This window comes from Rhinopithecus roxellana, chromosome 6 (genome assembly GCF_007565055.1).
Source record: "Rhinopithecus roxellana isolate Shanxi Qingling chromosome 6, ASM756505v1, whole genome shotgun sequence".
NCBI lineage: Eukaryota > Metazoa > Chordata > Mammalia > Primates > Cercopithecidae > Rhinopithecus > Rhinopithecus roxellana.
The window spans coordinates 122,245,432-122,268,842 of record NC_044554.1 but is presented as its reverse complement, the minus strand read 5'-3'; the positions used below and the strand labels follow the sequence as shown (position 1 = coordinate 122,268,842).

The window sequence follows — 23,411 nt, the reverse complement described above, 5'->3', positions numbered from 1 at the left end:
AGAAAAAGGTAATGTAACTCCAGCCACTGATAATTCCCTTAACCCAGCAGATTTCCCAACAGGGGATTTAAATCTTAATTACCATACAAATGTCCGACCAGACCTAGGAAGAACTCCCTTCAGGACAGGACGATAGATGGTTCCTCTCAGGTGATTGAGGAAAAAACCATAATGGGTATTCAGTAACTGATACGGAGACTCTTGTGGAAGCAGAGTTAGAAAAATTGCCCAATAATTGGTCTCCTCAAACGTGCAAGCTGTTTGCACTCAGCCAAGCCTTAAAGTACTCACAGAATCAAAAGACTATCTCAACCCTGCCTCAAAAGGTTAGCTACACCCTTTCTGAAATGAATTTGCAGAAGAACTATTGTTTATGGGAATGCATCTTGATGGGGCAGCTGGGTTGGCATGAAATACTCAGGAACCCAGCCCAGCTCTAGGACTCACCCCTGAGCACAAAGGCAATGTTAGGCATGCTGGTAAAGGACCACTAGAATCCAGCAGCCTGGACCCCTTTCTTGGTGGTCAAGAGAGGCGGGAAAACAGGTGCAGGACTAATACATCGGTGAGCGTAACTAATCCAATATGCAGAGGTTCATGGGTGGTTATGCACCCTGGAAAGGAATAAGCATTAGGACCATAGAGGATGCTGTAAGACTAATGCTCATAGGAAAATGACTAGGGGTGCTGGCATCCCTATGTTCTTTTTTCAGATGGGAAATGTTCCCCCCAAGACAAAAACGCCCCTAAGATGTATTGTGGAGAACTGGGACCAATTTGACCCTCAGACGCTAAGAAAGAAACGACATATTCTTCTGCAGTACTGCCTGGCCACAGTATTCTCTTGAAGGGGGAGAAACCTGGCCTCCTGAGGGAAGTATAAATAATAACACCATCTTACAGCTAGACCTCTTTTGTAGACAAGAAGGCAAATGGAGTCAAGTGCCATATGTACAAACTTTCTTTTCATTCAGAGACAATTCGCAATTATGTAAAAAGTGTGATTTATGCCCTACACGAAGCCCTCAGAGTCTACCTCCCTACCCTGGAGTCCTGACTCCTTCCCCAACTAATAAGGACCCCCCTTCAACCCATTTGATCCAAAAGGAGATAGACAAAGGGGGAACAATGAACCAAAGTGTGCCAATATTCCCCAATTATGCCCCCTCCAAGCCATGGGAGTAGGATAATTCGGCCCAACCAGAGTGCATGTACCTTTTTCTCTCTCAGACTTGAAGCAAATTAATATAGACGTAGGTAAACTGTCAGATAACCCTGATGGCTTTATTGATGCTTTACAAGGGCTAGGGAAATTCTTTGATCTGACATGGAAAGATATAATGTTACTGCTAGATCAGACACCCCAAATGAGAGAAGAATTTGGGTAACTGCAGCCCGAGAATTTGGCAATCTCTGGTATTTCAGGTCAATGATAGGATGACCACAGAGGAAAGAGAACGATTCCCCACAGGCCAGCAGGCAGTTGCCAGTGTAGACCCTCATTGGGACACAGAATCAGAACGTGGAGATTGGTGCCGCAGACATTTGTTAACTTGCATGCTAGAAGGACTACGGAAAACTAGGAAGAAGCCTGTGAATTATTCAATGATGTCCACTATAACACAGGGAAGGGAAGAAAATCCTACTGCCTTTCTGGAGAGACTAAGGGAGGCATTGAGGAAGCATACCTCTCTGTTACCTGACTCTGTTGAAGGCCAAATAATCTTAAAGGGTAAATTTATCACTCAGTCAGCTGCAGACATTAGAAAAAAACTTCAAAAGTCCGCCTTAGGCCCAGAGCAAAACTTAGAAACCCTACTGAACTCGGCAACCTTGGTTTTTCATAATAGAGATCAGGAGGAGCAGGCAGAATGGGACAAACGAGATTAAAAAAAGGCCACCGCTTCAGTCATGGCCCTGAGGCAAGCGGACTTTGGAGGCTCTGGAAAAGGGAAAAGCTGGGCAAACTGAATGCCTAATAGGGCTTGCTTCCAGTGCAGTCTACAAGGACACTTTAAAAAAGATTGTCCAAGTAGAAATCAGCTGCCCCCTCGTCCATGCCCCTTATGTCAAGGGAATCACTGGAAGGCCCACTGCCCCCAGGGGATGAAGGTCCTCTGAGTCAGAAGCCACTAACCAGATGATCCAGCGTCAGGACTGAGGGTGACCGGGGGCAAGCGCCAGCCCATGCCATCACCCTCACAGAGCCCCGGGTATGCTTGACCATTGAAGGCCAGAAGATTAACTGTCTCCTGGACACTGGCACGGCCTTCTCAGTCTTACTCTCCTATCCCGGACGACTGTCCTCCAAATCCGTCACTATCCGAAGGGTCCTTGGACAGCCAGTCACTAGATACTTCTCCCAGCCACTAAGTTGTGACTGGGGAGCTTTACTCTTTTCACATGCTTTTCTAATTATGCCTGAAAGCCTCACTCCCTTGTTAGGGAGAGACATTCTAGCAAAAGCAGGGGCCATTATATACCTGAATATAGGAGAAGGAGCACCTGTTTGCTGTCCCCTGCTTGAGGAAGAAATTAATCCTAAAGTCTGGGCAATAGAAGGACAATATGGACGAGCAAAGAATGTCTGTCCTGTTCAAGTTAAACTAAAGGATTCTGCCTCCTTTCCCTACCAAAGGCAGTACCCCCTCAGACCCAAGGCCCAACAAGGACTCCAGAAAATTGTTAAGGACCCAAAAGCCCAAAGCCTAGTAAAACCATGCAATAGCCCCTGCAATACTCCAATTTTAGGAGTACAGAAACCCAATGGACAGTGGAGGTTAGTGCAAGATCTCAGGATTATCAATGAGGCCACTGTCCCTCTATACCCAGCTGTACCTAACCCTTATAATCTGCTTTCCCAAATACCAGAGGAAGCAGAGTGGTTTACAGTTCTGGACCTTAAGGATGCCTTTTTCTGCATCCCTGTACATCCTGTCTCTCAATTCTTGTTTGCCTTTGAAGATCCTTCAAACCCAACGTCTCAACTCACCTGGACTATTTTACTCCAAGGGTTCAGGGATAGCCCCCATCTATTTGGCCAGGCATTAGACCAAGACTTGAGCCAGTTCTCATATCTGGACACTCTTGTCCTTTGGTACGTGGATGATTTACTTTTAGCTGCCCATTCAGAAACCTTGTGCCATCAAGCCACCCAAGCGCTCTTAAATTTCCTCACTACCTGTGGTGACAAGGTTTCCAAACCAAAGGCTCAGCTCTCCTCACAGCAGGTTAAATACTTAGGGCTAAAATTATCCAAAGGCACCAGGGCCCTCAGTGAGGAACGTATCCAGCCTATACTGGCTTATCCTCATCTCAAAACCCTAAAGCAACTAAGAGGGTTCCTTGGCATAACAGGTTTTTGCCAAATATGGATTCACGGGTACGGCGAAATAGCCAGACCATTATATACACTAATTAAGGAAACTCAGAGAGCCAATGCCCATTTAGTAAGATGGACACCTGAAGCAGAAGTGGCTTTCCAGGCCCTAACCCAAGCCCCCGTGTTAAGCTTGCCAATGAGGCAAGACTTTTCTTTATATGTCACAGAAAAAACAGGAATAGCTCTAGGAGTCCTTACACAGGTCCGAGGGACCAGCTTGCAACCCGTGGCATATCTGAGTAAGAAAATTGATGTAGTGGCAAAGGGTTGGCCTCATTGTTTACAGGTAGTGGCAGCAGGAGCAGTCTTAGTATCCACAGCGGTTAAAATAATACAGGGAAGAGATCTTACTGTGTGGACATCTCATGATGTGAACGGCATACTCACTGCTAAAGGAGACTTGTGGCTGTCAGACAACTGTTTACTTAAATATCAGGCTCTATTACTTGAATGGCCAGTGCTGCGACTGCACACTTGTGCAACTCTGAACCCAGTCACATTTCCTCCAGACAATGAAGAAAAGATAGAACATAACTGCCAACAAGTAATTGCTCAAACCTATGCTGCTCGAGGGGACTTTTTAGAGGTTCCCTTGACTGATCCCAACCTCAACTTGTATACTGATGGAAGTTCCTTTGTAGAAAAAGGACTTCAAAAAGTAGGGTATGCAGTGGTCAGTGATAATGGAATACTTGGAAAGCAATCCCCTCACTCCAGGAACTAGTGCTCAGCTGGCAGAACTAATAGCCCTCACTCAGGCACTAGAATTAGGAGAAGGAAGAAGGGTAAATATATATACAGACTCCAAATATGCTTACCTAATCCTCCATGCCCATGCAGCAATATGGAGAGAAAGGGAATTCCTAACTTCCGAGGGAACACCTATCAAATATCAGGAAGCCATTAGGAAATTATTGTTGGCTGTATGGAAACCTAAAGAGGTGGCAGTCTTACACTGCCAGGGTCATCAGAAAGGAAAGGAAAGGGAAATAGAAGAGAAGCGCCAAGCGGATATTAAAGCCAAAAGAGCCGCAAGGCAGGATCCTCCAATAGAAATGCTTATAGAAGGATCCCTAGTATAGGGTAATCCCCTCTGGGAAACCAAGCCCCAGTACTCACCAGGAGAAATAGAATGGGGAACCTCACGAGGACACAGTTTTCTCCCCTCAGGATGGCTAGCCACCGAAGAAGGGAAAATACTTTTGCCTGCAGCTAACCAATGGAAATTACTTAAAACCCTTCAACAAACCTTTTACTTAGGCATTGATAGCACCCATCAGATGGCCAAATCATTATTTACTGGACCAGGCCTTTTCAAAACTATCAAGCAGATAGTCAGGGCCTGTGAAGTGTGCCAAAGAAATAATCCCCTGCCTTATTGCCAAGCTCCTTCAGGAGAACAAAGAACAGGCCATTACCCAGGAGAAGACTGGCAACTAGATTTTACCCACATGCCCAAATCTCAGGGATTTCAGTATCTACTAGGCTGGGTAGATACTTTTGTTGGGAAGAGGCCTTCCCCTATAGGACAGAAAAGGTCCAAGAGATAATAAAGGCACTAGTTCATGAAATAATTCCCAGATTCGGACTTCCCCGTGGCTTACAGAGTGACAACAGCCCTAGTTTCAAGGCTACAGCAATCCAGGAAGTATCCTAGGCATTAGGTATACAGTATCACTTACACTGTGCTTGGAGGCCACAGACCTCAGGGAAGGTCGAGAAAATGAACGAAACACTCAAACAACATCTAAAAAAGCTAACCCAGGAAACTCACCTCGCATGGCCTTCTTTGTTGCCTATAGTCTTACTAAGAATCTGAAACACTCCCCCAAAAGCAGGACTTAGCCCATATGACATGCTGTATGGACGGCCCTTCCTAACCAATGATCTTGTGCTTGACCGAGAGACAGCCAACTTAGTTGCAGACATCACCTCCTTAGCCAAATATCAACAAGTTCTTAAAACATTACAAGGAGCCTGTCCCCGAGAAGAGGGAAAGGAACTATTCCACCCTGGTGGTATAGTATTAGTCAAGTCCCTTCCCTCTAATTCCCCATCCCTAGATACATTCTGGGAAAGACACTACCCAGTCATTTTATCTACTCCAACTGCGGTTAAAGTGGAGTGGAGTCTTGGATACATCACACTTGAGTCAAACCCTGGATACAGCCAAAGGAACCTGAAAATCCAGGAGACAACGCTAGCTATTCCTGTGAACCTCTAGAGGATTTGCGTCTGCTCTTCAAATGACAACCAGGAGGAAAGTAACTAAAATCGTAAATCCCCATGGCCCTCCCTTATCATGTTTTTCTCTTTACTGTTCTCTTACACCCTTTCACACTCACTGCACCCCCTCCATGCCGCTGTACGACCAGGAGCTCCCCTTACCAAGAGTTTCTATGGAGAATGAAGTGTCCTGGAAATATTGATGCCCCATCATATAGGAGTTTATCTAAGGGAACCCCCACCTTCACTGCCCACACCCATATGCCCCCCAACTGTTATAATGCTGTCACTCTTTGCATGCATGCAAATACTCACTATTGGACAGGAAAAATGATTAATGATTAATCCTAGTTGTCCTGGAGGACTTGGAGCCACTGTCTGTTGGACTTACTTCACCCATACCGGTATGTCTGATAGGGGTGGAGTTCAAGATCAGGCAAGAGAGAAACACATAAAAGAAGTAATCCCCCAACTGACCCGGGTACATAGCACCTCTAGCCCCTACAAAGGACTAGATCTCTCAAAACTACATGAAACCCTCCGTACCCACACTCACGTGGTAAGCCTATTTAATACCACCCTCACTGGGCTCCATGAGGTCTCGGCCCAAAACCCTACTAACTGTTGGATGTGCCTCCCCCTGCACTTCAGGTCATACATTTCTATCCCTGTACCTGAACAATGGAACAACTTCAGCACAGAAATAAACACCACTTCTGTTTTAGTAGGACCTCTTGTTTTCAACCTGGAAATAACCCATACCTCAAACCTCACCTGTGTACATTTTCGCAGTACTATAGACACAACCAACTCCCAATGCATCAAGTGGGTAACTCCTCCCACACGAATAGTCTGCCTACCCTCAGGAATATTTTTTGTTTGTGGTACCTCAGCCTGTCATTGTTTGAATGGCTCTTCAGAATCTATGTGCTTCCTCTCATTCTTAGTGCCCCCTATGACCATCTACACTGAACAAGATTTATACAATTATGTCATACGTAAGCCCCGCAACAAAAGAGTACCCATTCTTCCTTCTGTTATCAGAGCAGGAGTGCTAGGTGGACTAGGTACTGGCACTGGTGGTATCACAACCTCTACTCAGTTCTACTACAAACTATCTCAAGAACTAAATGGTGACATGGAACAGGTCGCTGACTCCCTGGTCACCTTGCAAGATCAACTTAACCCCTAGCAGCAGTAGTCCTTCAAAATTGAAGAGCTTTAGACTTGCTAACTGCCGAAAGAGGGGGAACCTGTTTATTTTTAGGGGAAGAATGCTGTTATCATGTTAATCAATCTGGAATCATCAGTGAGAAACTTAAAGAAATTAAAGATCAAATACAATGTAGAGCAAAGGAGCTTCAAAACACTGGACCTTGGGGCCTCTTCAGTCAATAGATGCCCTGGATTCTCCCCTTCTTAGGACCTCTAGCAGCTATATTGCTACTCCTCTTTGGACCCTGTATCTTTAACCTCCTTGTTAAGTTTGTCTCTTCTAGAATCAAAGCTGTAAAACTACAAATGGAGCCCCAGATGCAGTCCATGACTTAAGTTCTACCGCAGACCCCTGGACCGGCCTGCTAGCCCATGATCCGATATTAATGACATCAAAGGCACCCCTCCTGAGGAAATCTCAACTGCACAACCCCTACTATGCCCCAATTCAGCAGGAAGCAGTTACAGCGGTCACTGGCCAACCTCCCCAATAGCACTTAGGTTTTCCTGTTGAGAGGGGGCACTAAGAGATAGGACTAGCCGGATTTCCTATGACAACTAAGAATCCGTAAGCCTAGCTGGGAAGGTGACCACATCCACCTTTAAACAGGGGGCTTGCAACTTAGCTCACACCCAACCAATCAGAGAGCTCACTAAAATGCTAATTAGGCAAAAACAGAAGGTAAAGAAATAGCCAATCATCTATTGCCTGAGAGCACAGCAGGAGGGACAAGGATCGGGATATAAATCCAGGCATTCAAGCTGGCAACAGCAACCTCCTTTGGGTCCCCTCCCTTTGTATGGGAGCTCTGTTTTCACTCTATTTCACTCTATTAAATCTTGCAACTGCACTCTTCTGGTCCATGTTTGTTACAGCTCAAGCTGAGCTTTCGCTCGCTGTCCACCATTGCTGTTTGCCGCCATCGCAGACCCGCTGCTGACTCCCATCCCTCTCCCTTACAATAGTAAGCAATTAATTTGGATTTGCGAATTGATCAGTCCAAAGTGGCTGCCAGTTTGAAAATCTCAGGAAGATACCATATATACTAAGAGAAGCCCTGACATGAGGGCCTAAGCCAAAAGTTGGCCCACATCCTTCCTCTTCTAAATTTAGGATGGGCACTGTAAGGATAAATATGAATTGAAAAGAATAAGTTTAATTCCACCTGTTCAAAATAAGGCAAGAAATTTTCCTCCCCTCCATGTCAGGTTATTACTTGAGAAAACTTGTATGTACTTTCTCAGTCTCTTTATATATACACATTTTTTTTTTTTTTTGAGACAGAGTTTTGCTCTTGTTTCCCAGGCTGGAGTGCAGTGGTGCAATCTCGGCTCACTGCAACCTCTGCCTCCAGAGTCAAGTGATTCTCCTGCCTCAGCCTCCCCAGCAGCTAGGATTACAGGTGCATGTCACCATGCCCGGCTAATTTTTTGTATTTTTAGTAGAGATGGGTTTCACCATGTTGGCCAGGCTGGTTTCCAACTCCTGACCTCAGGTGATCCACCTGTCTCGGCCTCCCAAAGTGCTGGGATTACAGGCATGAGCCACCGTGCCCAGCCTGAAATATATATATATAAATATTTAAAAACTGAATCAGCCTTTTGTCAGCTGTATGACCTAGGAATGTCTTTCTCAAGGATCTGGGAAATGTAAACATCACCAGATGGCATACCTATCTTCCAGTTTCTGTGGGAGGGTAATAACCTAATAATCTTAATGAGTGACTTGCACCAAGCTGTAAAAGTAACTCCTGTTTCCACACTCCCCCAGCCCCAAGAAGTTGATTATCTTAGATAACACAAGTGGTCACATCAATTATCAGGTAAAGTTAGGATGAACTGTGTGACCAATGGTGCTGTCAGGTTCTCTTAGTTGAGGACTATTTATCTTGAAAACATACATGTAATGGGCTATACCTGCTTGGCTGTATAAAAGGGTGAAATTTCCTTCTGTCTTTATGATCTCTTAGCAAAGTGCCTGTGATGTGCATCACATACTCATTTAATGTTTATTCATTAATAAAGTTTTTCTTTCTCTACTGCCTTCATGGAGAGGATTTCTGGGTTGAGAGAAGACTTTGTTTTTTAAATTACATTTCCCCAATAGCACCTTCACTCTTTATTCTAAAATGGCTGGCTGGGTGTGGTGGCTCACGCCTGTAATCACAACCCTTTGGGAGGCCAAGGTGGGAGGACTGTTTGAGGCCAGGAGTTTGGGAACTAGCCTAAGCAATATAGTGAGACCTCATCTCTTTAAAAAAAAAAAAAAAAAAAAAAAAAATGGCTGGGCATGGTAGTGCACAACTGTGGTCCCAGCTACTCAGGAGGCTGAGGCAGGAGAATCACTTGAACCTTGGCAGCGGAGGTTGCAGTGAGCAGTGATCACACCAGTGCACTCCAGTCTGGGTGACAGTGCAAGAACCTGTTTCAAAAAAAATAAAATAAAATTGCTTTTTCACTCACACCTTCACTATTCATGGGGAGAAGTGTGTAAAGTATAACAGTCTTTTTGTAATAAACCTCCCCACTTCCACTCAGCTTCTGCTAACCAAGTGGCACATAGAAGTTAGGATAATTAGAAGTAGAGATGATGTTATGAGAAGTTGAGGTTAAGATTGTAGCTTTTCTTTTTTCTTTTTTTTTTTTTTTTGAGACCGAGTCTCACTCTATTGCCCAGGCTTGAGTACAATGACGCACTTGGCTCACTGCAACCTCTGCTGTCCAGGTTGAAGAGATTCTCCTGCCTCAGTCTCTGAGTAGCTGGGATTACAGGGACGTGCCACCACGCCAGGCTAATTTTTGTATTTTGAGTAGAGACGAGGTTTCATCACGTTGACCAGGCTGGTCTTGAACTCCAGTCCTCAGGTGATCTGCCCGCCTCTGCCTCCCAAAGTGCTGATGAGAGGCGTAAGCCACTACGCCTGGCAGATTGTAGCTTTTTTGTTTATAGTTAGGTAATTACTTCATGCCAGTCTGTCATGTTTAATAAACAACACAGGTTAGTGATTGCCTTTTTTTTTTTTTTTTTTTTGATACGGAGTTTCCCTCTTGTCACGCAGGTTAGAGTGCAATGGTATGATCTTGGCTCACTGCAACCTCCACCTCCCAAGTTCAAGTGATTCTCCTGCCTCAGTCTCCGGAGTAGCTGGGATTACAGGCGCCTGCCACCACACCTGGCTAATTTTTGCATTTTTAGCAGGGATGGGGTTTCACCATGTTGGTCAGGCTGGTCTTGAACTCCTGACCTCAGGTGATCCACCTGCCTCAGCCTCCCAAAGTGCTGGGATTACAGGCATGAGTCACTGTACCCAGCCTCTTCTTCAACAGAAAAGAAAGAAAATGGAACTATGTAAGTTCAGCTATGTGCAGGGATGCTTTAGAAATAACATTTAGATTTTTAATTTGTATTAGATTCTTTGGACCTAGTACTGTATTTCTCACAGTAGCATTTACTCAATTTCTTTTGGATCCTACGTATGGCAGTTCAGCAGTGACATTTCCATGGTATTTTCTTAACTTCTTTAGGCCTCATTTTTCCTATCTGTAGAATGAGGTAGTTAGATTAGATGGTCTCTAAATCCATATGTCTACAAAGAATATGAATCTTTGAAAAATTGTTTTCTTCATCTGGATCACAAGCCACTATCAATCTATGAGAATCTGCACTGGAGTTGAAGAAACTAGCTTTATTCTGGAAATCAAATTTCATTTGCCTAGAAATGTTCAGCTTACAGTATCTGACATGAACTCTTTTTCGAAGCTCCTCTATTGCATTATTCTGATGCTCAGGGCATCAACATGCTGGGACACTCCCTTGCCTAACCCCTGTGCCCAGGGGCCCTGCCTGAGGACACTGGCAGGATTCTCTAGCTTGCTCTGAAAAACAATGCCTTTGCTGTAGCCACTCTTCTGGTTGTCCTTTTATAGCCTGTCCACATTTCAGTGATTCCCCTGCAAGCTGAAGCATGCAGCAATTAGCGTAGTTTTTCCATTCTTCTTCATTCCCAAGGCCCTTTCCTAGACTTTCATAATGCAAGACACAAGGACAGACAATTATTATTTCTAGGCTTCGGATATTTGTGCAGAGGACCAGAGTTGAGAAAGGGAGCCTTGACTGTGGTAGGCCTGAATGTGTTCTAATTTTGGACATGACCTCAGAGTGAGCACTGAGGCTGGCCCACAGGCCAGAGACCCACAAACAACATGGCTGCCCATCTTGCCCACCTGCCTCACACAGTTTGTCCCATAAAAGCATTAAATTAGGAGACAGAAACCAATGGTGCAGAGTTTTGTTACTGCATTGCACATCTCCTGAGTTCTCAAATCCATATTTTCAATTATCTAATGGATACTCAAGTCCAGGAGATGCCTCACAGTCCTCACATTACAAAACAGAATAAACACCTCACATCACTTGCAAATCTCAACCTGGCCTTGTTTACTAACTGGGAGATTTTTAAATCATAAGAATCAAGTAGGATCTTTGCCCATGTATTTTGTAAGATTTTTTCACCTACCACAAAGTCGTACTCATGTCTTCCTTAATTCATCCTTCTCCCTCAGTCTCTATTTACAACTGGTTATTAAATTCTGTTGACTTTATCTCCTATATATCTATTTTTTTAAGATTATGGTAAAATATGCATAACAAAACTTACAATTTTAACCTTTTCTTTGAGACGAAGTCTCGCTCTGCCACCCAGGCTGGAGTACAGTGGCGCAATTTCAACTCACTGCAACCTCTGCCTCCTGGGTTCAAGCAATTCCCAGGCCTCATCCTCCTGGCAGCTGGGACTACAGGCACCCACCACCACACTCGACTAATTTTTGTATTTTTAGTAGAGATGGGGTTTTGCCATATTGGCCAGGCTGGTCTTTAACTCCTGACCTCAACTGATCCACCTGCCTTGGCCTCCCAAAGTGCTGGGATTACAGGCGTGAGCCACCACACCCAGGCATTAACCTTTTTTTTGTTTTGTTTTTGAGACGGATTCTTGCTCTGTTGCCCAGGCTGGAGTGCAGTGGCACGATCTCAGCTCACTGCAAGCTCCGCCTCCCGGGTTCATAGCATTCTCCTGTCTCAGCCTCCCGAGTAGCTGGGACTACAGGCACCTGCCACCACACCCAGCTAATTCTTTTTTTTTTTTTTTTGTATTTTTTAGTAGAGACAGGGTTTCACTGTGTTAGCCAGAATGGTCTCAATCTCCTGACCTCATGATCCGCCCGCCTTGACCTCCCAAAGTTCTGGGATTACAGGTGTGAGCCACCGCGTCAGGCCAGCATTAACTATTTTTAAGTGTACAATTTAGTGTCATTAAGTACATTCATCATGTTGACTACTCTGACTACCCATTTCCAGAATTTTTTGAAAATCACTCCAAACAGAAACTTTGTACCCACAACACCCCTCTTCCCCCAACCCTGGTAACCTCTAATGTTCTGTCGCTATGACACAACTTGCCTATTCTAGGTAACTAACTCATATAAGTGGAATTATATAATATTTGTCTTTTTAAGTTTGGCTTATTTCCCTTAGCATGTTTTCAAGGTTCACCCTTATAGCATGTATCAGAATTTCATTCCTTCTATGGCTGAATAATATCCCACTGCATGACCTCACCACGTTTTGATCATCCACTCATCTGCTGATGGGTCCTTGTGTTGTTTCTATCCATCTCTGTCAGCTCGGGCCACTGTGACAAAATACCGTAGCCTGAGTGGTTTAAACAACACACATTCATTTCTCACAGTTCTGGATGCTGAGAACCCAAGACCAAGGTGCTGGCAGATTTGGGTTCTGGTGAGAGCTCTCTTCCTGGCTGTGGCCACCTTCTGGCTGTCTTCTTACATAGTGAGGAGAGAAAGGAAGGCTTTGGTCTGTTTTCCTCTTCCTAACAGGACACTAATTCCACTATGGGGGCTCCACCCTCATGACTTCATCGAAATCTGATTACCTCCCAAAGGCCCTACTCCCCTAATACCATTGCCTTGGGGGCTAGGGATTTAACATATGAACTTGGGGCATGGTGATCAGGCACACATTCAGCCTGTAACACCATTTAGATTACCATCTTTGGACCTAAACACATATTTTAAACTTGTATTTTTTCTCTGATTATATAAGTAATGGATGCTAGTAATACAAACTTCAAAATTTTTAAAAGCATAAAGAATATTAAAATGACTATAATTCAACTATGCTTGTTGTTGACATTTTGTTTGTTCCAGTTTTCTTTATATGCATATGTATGCATGTGTATATGTGTGTGTGTGTGTGTTTTTTTTTTTTTTACAAAATCAGAATCATTATGTAGTTGTGTCCAGGTTTTACACTAACCATTTTATAAACTTTTTCTGCGTTATTAAAAATTATTTGTAAATGGTATTTCTGATGACTGCACAAAATTCTATTAGAAAAATATCAAAATTCATTTTCCTGTTCTTGGACCTTTAGATTGTTTCTGGTTTTTCACAACTTTAAATACTGGAAACAACCTCTTTTTATACTCATTTTTTGGTCCACATTTTAAATCCTCTTAGCATGGATTCTTAGAAATGAAATTACTAGATCAAGAAGTATAAATACTTTTAAGATTATTGATATATATTGCTATTCTAAAAAGCTATGTTAATTTACATCAGCCACCAGCTGGATAGGGTGTCCCTCTGTGCCTCTGAGATGGTCCCTAGTGGTCTCTGCCCTTGGAGTTCACACCCTTGTGTGATCCTGTGCTCACACCGTAACAGGGTTGGTCTGTGTGACCCAACAGCATATGGCAGAAGTGCTGGTATGTCCCTGCTTTCAGATTAGGTTATAGAAAAGATGGTGGCTTCCATCTTGGGTACAACTGCACTTGCGTCTTTCTGTCACGAATCATTTGCTGTGAGCAAACCTGTGGAGGCCCATAGAGAGGAATGGAAGCTTCCTGCCAACAGTCACATGTGGGAGCTGTTTCTCCTGTTTTATTCTTTGCTTTTCAATTTAGTATATAAACTTTAAAATAATCCAATCTATCTTTCCCTATGTGATCTCTTTCATTACTTTTTAATTTAAACAATGTATCAAAATACTACATATTCATAGCAAAAAGAAGATGGCCAAATAATTCTAAATAGTTTATAATGAGAAACAGTAGTTCCTTGCCTTTTCTTTCAGAGTCTCAGCAACTGTTATCAGCCAGAATTTGATTAGAGAAACAGAACCACTAGGAGCGATACAGAATAAGGAATCTATAAAGGCAACTTTACCTTATACAATTGTGGGAGCTTGCTGAAAGCTCTGTGTAAAGCTGTTGCTTCTGTGTTTGGTGTCAGGTCCTTAAGTCAGCAGGGCAGGCAGTCTGGAAGGGAAGACAGATTTCAAGTGGAGGACAGGAAAGAAAAACTTGAAGCTACATTAGTCTCTTACCCTCGCCAAACCTCCAATTCAGATGACACAGGCACTCTGCAGAAGACGCTGGTGACCTTTACCACACAGCTAAGCATGCACCTGGCCCAGGAGTGGCTGAAGCTGAAGGAAGTCACTCCCGAGTTCTTCCCTAGAAGCATGATGTGAATATAGGAAAATAACGAAATCACTGACTTTATTTCCTCAGCTGGTCATTCATCTCCCTTTCAAGGGTTTAAGAACTACTATTTATAAAATATTCCAGATATATATAGACTAAAAGCCAGTGGTTGTTCACCACCAGTTGGGCAGTATGCAAACAAACGTGTGTGTGTGTGTGTGTGCTTATTGTAAAAAAGTTGGAAAATACTGCTTGTTAGAGAAAATTTGGAAAATACTGCAAAGTATAAAGCTGAAAAAAGTAGCTGTAGAAAACCTCTGTTGACATGTTAAAATTCTGGAGGCATTTCTGTCTTTGTTTTGAGACAAGGTCTCACTTCTATCACCCAGGCTGGAGTGGTGGCACGATCATGGGTCACTGCAGCTCAAGTGATCCTCCACCTCAGTCTCCTAAAGTGCTGGGATTACAGGCATGAGCTACTGTGCCTGGGCTCCTTCCATCTTTTATAAAAGATGCTTCTTGTTTGCAGAATTGCTATCATACAGTTCTACATTCTGCCTTTTTTTCTCTTATTTATTGTGAACCTTTCCGTTATTACTAGCAATCTTCCTCGTGGGTCACCATTAAGAGGTGTTTAAATAAATTACTGTGCATTTGTGCATCTGACCCAATAATTAATGGCCCACCTCTTGTGGGTCATTTGGGTTCCTTCTCCTTGCAACAGACCTTCTCCTGGCTTATGTTTCTTGGGTGTAGGAGGTACACCCTCCTACCAAAGGTATGGCTCACACACCTGGTATGAAGTAAACAGCACAGTTCTTCAAACATGTCCAGGGCAGCCAGACAAAATCCACAAAACTGCCTCTCCCTTTTCTGGGCATGACAGAAACTTCATTCTAAGCTTGTGCAATATTTATATGTAGACACAACACACATGCATGTGTATAAAGCAAATAAATACATTTCCCTCTATTGTTCATTTGATTTCACCTACTTATGACTGAAATGGAAAACTTATTAGGCCTGGAAAAGTCTTTCACAGCCAGGAACCAGAATGGTTTGGGATAATTTCTTTCAAATGCTCATGTTAAGCTTTATTTGTCTTAAGAGAACTATTTAAAACTCATCTTAAAAACATCTTGTTTAAAATAATCTTAAAAACAATCTAATACTAACCCAGAATATAACAATCTAAGTTTTACTTGACTATTCACAATGTAAAAGTTTCAGCCAAAGTTAATATGAATTAATAACTAAAATATCAACAAGCATTTTAGTTAACAGTATCTAATTCAGACCCTACACTCAGCATCTCCCATAAGCAAGAACCTGGGTTAGGTTATGTGGAAGTTACAGAGATGAGTAAATAAAACACAGCATCCCTGCCCTACAAGGAACAAAGGGATAGGAGTGATGATGGAAGTAGAAACTTAAATGTGATGACAACAGGATAGAGATTGATTTCAAAAAGCCATGGGAATCTGAAAAGGTCTCAAAGAAAGAATCTGAAGGCATTAAGAAAGGTCTTTGGAAGGTAGAATTGGACAGAACAGTACGAACAAGGGCTCAGAGCCAGAAAAATTAGGCGGGTATATGGGGGAAACATTTTAGTGGTAATGAGGAGACAGGGCTGGGAACACAGACCAGGGCCATATCAGGTTCGGCCTCAGCAGAGAAACGTAAGCAATGGGAACCATTGCACTGGGTGAAAATTCAATCTTTATTTTAAAAGATGGTACACAACCATCTACCAATTTATAAACAGATGGTCAATTTATAGATTTTTAAAAGTCTACATTTTAATATTTTACACTGTGTTCATATTAGCCATTTCTTGATTTTCCCAAAATCTATTACTTATTAATGATGAATCTATCTACTCCAAATTCTTTTTTCTTTTTCAGATGGATTCATGCCCTGTCGCCCAGGCTGGAGTGCAGTGGCGTGATCTCAGCTCACTGCAGCCTCTGTCTCCCGAGTTCCAGTGATTCTCCTGCCTCAGTCTCCCGAGTAGACTAGCCGGGATTATAGGCGCACGCCACCACGCCTGGCTAATTTTTGTATTTTTAGTAGAGACTGGGTTTCACCATGTTGACCAGGCTGGTCTCAAGCTCCTGACCTCAGGCGATCCTCCTGCCTTGGCCTTCCAAAGTGCTGGGATTACAAGCGTGAGCCACTGTGCCTGGCCTCTACTCCAAATTCTAAGTACTATACTGTTTTGGTTTTAAACACCATTTTTGGTTACATAGCCCCATTTAAATTGTTTAAATGAAATAAATACATCCAAAGTAAATACACTGTGAAAAATACATTTTAATCCAAAAGTTTTGAATATTAGCACTTAGAAAGTCATTTACAATCAATTTTACTATAACCTTTGTGAATAAAGAGATCATTATGTACGTGTAGCTACCTACAGTTGTTTCTTTCCAACTCACAAACCATAACTATGTGGGAAAACGGTAAGAGTTAAAGCCGCTGCAGTTCAAAATCATTACAATCAACTTAGATTCTGCAAATTTTCCCAGGGTTGAAAAATGCTGGTTAAATCAGGACAGAAGCGGAGGCAAGTGAGTGCACCCACTCCTCCCCCATTTTACATGTTGTTCCCTTACTTAACTGGCAAAGACCTGTACCTGAATTCTAGACAATTTCATATACAATAGGCCTCTTATTACGGGTCCACAGCAGATGGTTTAGGGTAGACGTTTTCAAGATATCAATGCTAATGGCCTACCAATGACTTTCATGACTTCCCAATCTTCATTTTAATGGTAGTCAAGAAACTATCAAGCGGGATGCCTGATCTCAACATGTTTCCTCTGTGGCTTTGGTGAAGCTGACTATCTGTAGTATAAAATCTTATGGTTTGATCGGAAGTCTTGTTTTTGACTAGAAACAGTAAAGAGCAGCTTTATTAAGATCAATGGAATGGTTCTGAATGCCTGTTTGCTACAGAAGGATTAAATTCAAGTTTTTCTTTCTTTTTTTTTTTTGAGACAGAGTCTTGCGCTATCACCCAGGCTGGAGTGCAGTGGCGCAATCTCGGCTTACCGCAACCTCCACCTCCCGAGTTCAAGCAATTCTCCTGCCTCAGCCTCCCGACTAGCTGGGATTACAGGCCTGCACCATAACACCCAACTAATTTTTCTATTTTTAGTAGAGACAGGGTTTCATCATGTTGGCCGGGTTGGTCCTGAACTCCTGACCTCAAGTGATCCATCCACTCAGGCCTCCCAAAGTGCTGGGATTACAGGCGTGAGCCACTGCGCCTAGCCTAGATGAAAGTTTTTAAAAGCCTGGGCTAGTAAAATCATCCACCAATCACTTTTCTTATGGTTAAAGCAGCCAAAAAGCTGTCACAGCATTTTTGAGATGAGAACATAAGGCTTGTGTGGCTTTATGATAGATACTGTTAAGTCATTTTATTTGATTAAACCCTTGGTCAGTCATCTATACCTTAATTAATACTTTGTTCTTATAGAAAAATATAAAATGTCCATTTTATGAGTTTCTAGAAATAAATAATGGAGAAAAATAGATACTACCTGTTCCTAATGGTCTCTCTGGAAATTACAGCTTTTGCCTAGGAAGATACACATATAGAATATCATTTAAGTTCAAAATATATTTCATTACATTCTATCCCTTTTAATTTTTTGTTTTCTTGAGACGGAGTCTTGCTCTGTCACCCAGGCTGGAGTGCAGTGGCACGATCTCAGCTCACTGCAACCTCCACCTACTGGGTTCAACCAAGTCTCCTGCCTCAGCCTCCCGAGTAGCTGGGACTATAGGTGTGCACCAACATGCCTGGCTAATTTTTATATTTTTAGCAGAGACAGGGTTTCACCATGCTGGCCAGGTTGGTCTTGAACTCCCAACCTCAGGCGATCCATCTGCCTCAGCCTCCCAAAGTGCTGGGATTAAAGGCGTGAGCCACTGTGTCCAGCCTTTTTTTTTTTTTTTTCCGAGACAGGTCTCACTCTGTTGCCCAGGCTGGAGCACAGCAGCACAATCTTGGCTCATTGCAACCTCCGCCTCCTGGGTTGTGATTCTCCTGCCTCAGCCTCCCAAAGATCTGGGATTACAGGCAAATGCCACTACATCTAGCTAATTTTTGTATTTTTAGTAGAGACAGGGTTTCAGCCATGTTGGCCAGGCTGGTCTCGAACTCCTGACCTCAGGTGATCTGCCTGCCTCAGCATCCCAAAGTGCTGGGATTACAGGCATAAGCCACTGTGCCTGGCCCTATCCCTTTTAATTTTCTAAGTAACCAGTAATAAATAATCTAATGATTACTAGGTAGTAGAAAAAAACTTTTTAGTCATTTTTCCAGCTAAGAATTTCATTTAAAGATAGTACGAAGAAGATCAGAGAACTGGAAATCCAGTTTTTTTGTGATTTTTTTAAGAGACAGAATCTTGGCCGGGCACGGTGGCTCACGCCTGTAATCCCAGCACTTTGGGAGGCCGTGGCGGGTGGATCACAAGGTCATGAGATCGAGACCATCCTGGCTAACACAGTGAAACCCCATCTCTACTAAAAATACAAAAAAATTGACTGGGCGTGGTGGCGGGCGCCTGTAGTCCCAGCTACTCGGGAGGCTGAGGCAGGAAAATGGTGTGAACCCAGGAGGCGGAGCTTGCAGTGAGCCGAGTTTGTGCCACTGCACTCCAGTCTGGGTGACAAAGCGAGACTCCATCTCAAAGAAAAAAAAAAAAAAAGAGAGACAGAATCTCACTTCATGGCCCAGCCTAGAGAACAGTGGTGCAATAGCTGGGACTACAGGACTGAGCCACCACACCAGGCCTGGAAATCCAGTTTTAATTTGTGAACTACAAATGGTTGGCAACTGTTTCCTTAATTGTTATTGCAGGAGTAGGCCCAACATGAGTCCATATGTAGCCCTTCTCTGGTCTGGTGGGAACTGTGGGAAATGGTGATGACCGTGACTTGAAATACTCAGAAGGTGCATGACAAACAAATTCCAAGTATTCCATCTTCCTTGGAAGATCTTCCTCTGGCCCTGGAAGGCAGCCAAGGGAAAGGTTAAATACATTTTTGACCATATACATCATTTTCATAAGATGTTAAAATTTCTAGACACTGGGAGAGACCACTTTGGGAGCAACCTGGCATTAGCCCTTGAAACATGCAGTACTTTGAAATTATTCTTAATCATTTTTTCTTCTTTAATGGCTTAAAGAATATGGAATTCTCCCAAAAATAGCGATTGAACACTTGCATCATGTTTATTTTGTACCCACACTGTTGTAAGTTTACACATATCAATACCTTCATTCCTCACAGCAACCTTCTGAGGTAGGCATTATTATTATTATTCCCATTTTACACATGAGGAAAGTGAGGCAAGAGAAACTAAGAAATTTGCCAAAGTCACATGGCTGGTAAATGGCGGGCTGTGAACCCAGACACTCTGGCTCCAGAACTGGTGTTCTGACCTCACGCCATGCTGCCTCGCTGTAGGACAAGGATGCATATCAGAATCTGGGGATTAGAAAGCGGAGGCAGTAGAGGAATCCTGAAGGTGATTCTGATACATCACTGCCTCTGCTGGGATCCTGACCCACAGATATGGTAAATAAAAGTTCTATGTACTTATAAGCAGAAGGCTAGAACTGTTTGGTAATGTATCAAACTTGACATGTAGGTGAGAATAACAGTGGTATATTATTTGTCCCTGGAGTTCTCTTCAAAAAAATATTTATGCTTGTTCTCAGGATGCAAAAGTAATGATGCATGCTCGTTGCAGAAAGATTAAAAAGTCTGAAGTAACTTTAAAAATCTGAAAACTTTTAAAATTGTATTGATCAGTAAATTCTTGTGAGTCTATGTCAAAACTGTTTTGGCAGCTTTGAAATTAACAAAAGCACAGCAGTTGCCATTTCAACTATCAGCCTTTATGCTATAAAGGCCTAGGATGACATGTGTAGCATGCAGAGGTATACATACTTAGAATTTGCAAGTATGGGATAACTGGGATAGTTCTTTTCTAAATTATTTTTGAATAGGTTTGTATAAATAAGTGACCTAAATAACCTAGTTCCTGAGCAATAAATTATTGTAGTACAGTTTAACCCTGGGTCACTCTAAAAAAATCTTATCCGTATCACTTCTTAGTAGATGCACGTTGCTCTAACTCAAAATAACTGATAGCACTCAAACTCCAGCTACATAAAATGCCTCATATTTTCTATAAAGCTCTCTAATTTTTTTGTACTTAATTATACTCATGCTTTTTTTATTATGGACTGAACTGCATCCCCCCCATCCTCCAAATTCATATGTTGAAGCCCTAATCCCCATGTGATGGTACTTGGAGATCAGACCTTTAGGGAGGCAACTAAGGTTAAATGAAACCATAAGGGTGGGGCCCTCATCTGACAGAAATGGTGTCCTTGTAAGAAGAGACACCAAAGAACTCTCTCTCCATGAAAGGCCATGTGAGAACACAGCAAGAAGGTGGCTATTTACAAGCCAGGAAGAAAAGCCTCCCCAGAAATCCATGTTACTAGCACCTTGATGTTGGACTTCAGCCTCCAAAACTGTGAGAAAGTGACTTTCTGGTGTTTAAGCCACTCAGTCTGTGATATTTTGTCCTGACAGCCCAAGCTGACTAACACACTTTTTTACATAATATTGGAGAGTTAACTAAGTTAAAGAACCTAGTGCCATTTGTCAAACTTGCCTATGATATAGGAGGCGGGATCAAATTGGTCTCTGGGGCTAGAGAGGGTAGGAATGAGCCACGTCAGTGCTGCACTCTTCTCGCAATACTGGTCCTGGATAAAACCTCTGATTTGAGCGTAGTAGGGCTTTCCATCTTGTTCATCAATCACAGAAACAACATCACCAATTTGGTAATATACTCCCTGGGTGAAAGAGAAGATAATCCCACATTGAAAATAAAAATAGAACACCACAGCTATGAATGAACCTTAATAGGTAAACAAGTTTTCAAAGTGGTCAATAAAAGGTGTTCAAGATGGTCTAATGTACCAATGTTTATATGTTTGGTGTCAATTCTAAAGTTGTTTCACTTTTGAATGAAAATTATACATACACATTCGAGGGTGCATATATGACAGTTGACATCTGGAAAAAACATTTATTCATAAACGACTTTGATTTTATATTGCTATAATACTATCCCTACTTTTTAAAAAACAGATTTTATTTTTTACAGAGGTTTTAAGTTTACAGTGAAAATTGAGCAGAAGTAGAGAGATTTCCCATAGACTCCCTGCCCCCACACATGCACATCCTCCCCTATTATCAATAACCCCTCCCACCACTGGAGTGGTACACTTGTTACACGGATGAACCTACACTGACACAGCATCATCAAAGACCAGAGTTCACATTAGGGTTCACTCTTGGTGCTGTGTATTCTATAGGGTTGGGCAAATGAATAATGACATGTAACCACCATTATAGTATCATACAAAGACAGTATTAATCGTTTCACTGCCCTAAAAATCCTCTGTGCTCCATACTGTCCCTACTTTGTTAGCCATAGTCATGAAGTGGTAGTAAGGTTAAACGGCTTGCTGAAAGTCATAGAGACTGCAGCTGAAGCTCCTACGTCAGCTCAGTAGTCTTTCTCTGTACTGTGTTGAAAATCAATGCTGATTTAATAAGAATGCATTCTACATGCCACCCTCCCCAACCATCCATTCAAAGAAAAGAGATACCATGAATTCAAACCAAAACAAATTCAAACCAAAAATAATCTTTGGATTATAGTCTTCAGGATGTTTACCTCAACCTATTATACATCTCCTAGACTCACTGCTGCCTTTCTCTTCCACTCCCAGTTGAGTTTTATATCCTTCCACAACAGAACTACTAGTACTTCTGGAATTCAAGGCTTTGTGTCTCATTCATTTCTGTTCCACTTTATACCCAACTAACTAATGTGTGCATGTCCTGTGTTAAATCCTCCCTAAGACTCTATTATCCATCCTATGTCCTCTTTCCTGGGTCTTAAGCTGGAAATAATCTCTCCCCTAAACACCCATAATGGTTGATCCAAATCTTCATAACATCCAGCACCTCCTTAAGTGGGTGTAGTTTTCTCGGTGGGATATACTGTCCTTGACATGGGAACAGTGTAATTAATTGCTGCTTCCCTTCAAACAGGGACGTGACAGCAGGTAAACCTGCAGGAATGTGTACCTCAACCATAAAAACACTTCTGAGGAAATACTTCCAGTAACGGAACTGTAACATAGCACCTGATAGGCCAGGAGTTTTTTCCTGGTGGACCCTTTATCCAAGTGTCTGAGGGTGGCTGTTTCATCCGGGTCACTATGGATGGGTCTGGTCTATGCAGGCCACAGTCTGTTACTTGCTAGTTCCTACCCATCAACAGCTGGTCCTTCCTCCCAGTCATGAGTCCAAAGTTATTTATCATATAGTTTGCATTTATGGTTCGCTTTGTCCACATGTATAATCAATATTTCCAAATTCTAAATGAGAATACTTGCTTATCATAGGCTTATCATGCATATCACAGCATACTCAAATGTATGCTGAATGAATATGAATCCAAAACATCTGCTTTCATAGTGTGAAGGCAGAAATGCAAAGTAAAGACAATGTCTTAGTGAAAGATTCCAGTAGTAGGCAGTGCCTGGCACATAGTAGGTATTTATTAATATATGTTGTGTTGCGTACATATATATAACACCAAACAGGACTAAGTCACTGATCTGAATAGTCTCCTCATTTGCTGACAGGATTCAAGGTTTCTGGTGGAGAAAAGGGATCCACAAGAGAACAGCACTAGCTTAGGCATCACCAGACCTGAGTTCATGGAGTTGTTCTGCCACTGCCATGCTCCAAGGAGGCCACTCAGCCGTTCTGGGTCTTGGGTTGTCACACTCTTGACCGTTGACCCCAGTGGCTCCCACTCAGGCTCCTCTTGCAGGCCTGGTCTGGGCTCTAGCTCAGTGGCTGGCAGTGACCTCTTCAACTTGCCACCATGGTGCTGTCTGCCAGTGGCACTGTTGTGACAGCCCCCACAATACTGGGCATTTGCAACATTGCTTGACTAC

General features: G+C 42.7%; 1 protein-coding gene and 1 pseudogene across 5 annotated transcripts in view; one reads left to right on the top strand and one right to left on the bottom strand.

Moving 5' to 3' along the window:
• GATAD1 (GATA zinc finger domain containing 1) overlaps window positions 1–23,411 on the bottom strand; it is a 49,679-nt gene that overhangs the window by 21,369 nt on the left and 4,899 nt on the right. For 2 of the 5 annotated variants that reach the window (XM_030932090.1, XM_030932089.1), the window contains exons 4-7: window positions 21,041–21,224; window positions 19,073–19,357; window positions 17,880–17,917; window positions 14,072–14,163 (exon numbers count right to left, since the gene is read on the bottom strand). In XM_030932090.1, coding sequence (XP_030787950.1) covers window positions 19,167–19,357; window positions 21,041–21,224 — 375 coding nt within the window. In that variant the 3' untranslated portion in view covers window positions 14,072–14,163; window positions 17,880–17,917; window positions 19,073–19,166. Of the gene's footprint in view, window positions 1–12,443; window positions 12,517–14,071; window positions 17,918–19,072; window positions 19,358–21,040; window positions 21,225–23,411 lie in introns of all 5 variants that reach the window. The other 3 variants (XM_030932088.1, XM_030932086.1, XM_030932087.1) reach the window with 3 other exon arrangements.
• On the top strand, window positions 5,669–7,288 carry ERVW-1 (endogenous retrovirus group W member 1; annotated as a pseudogene).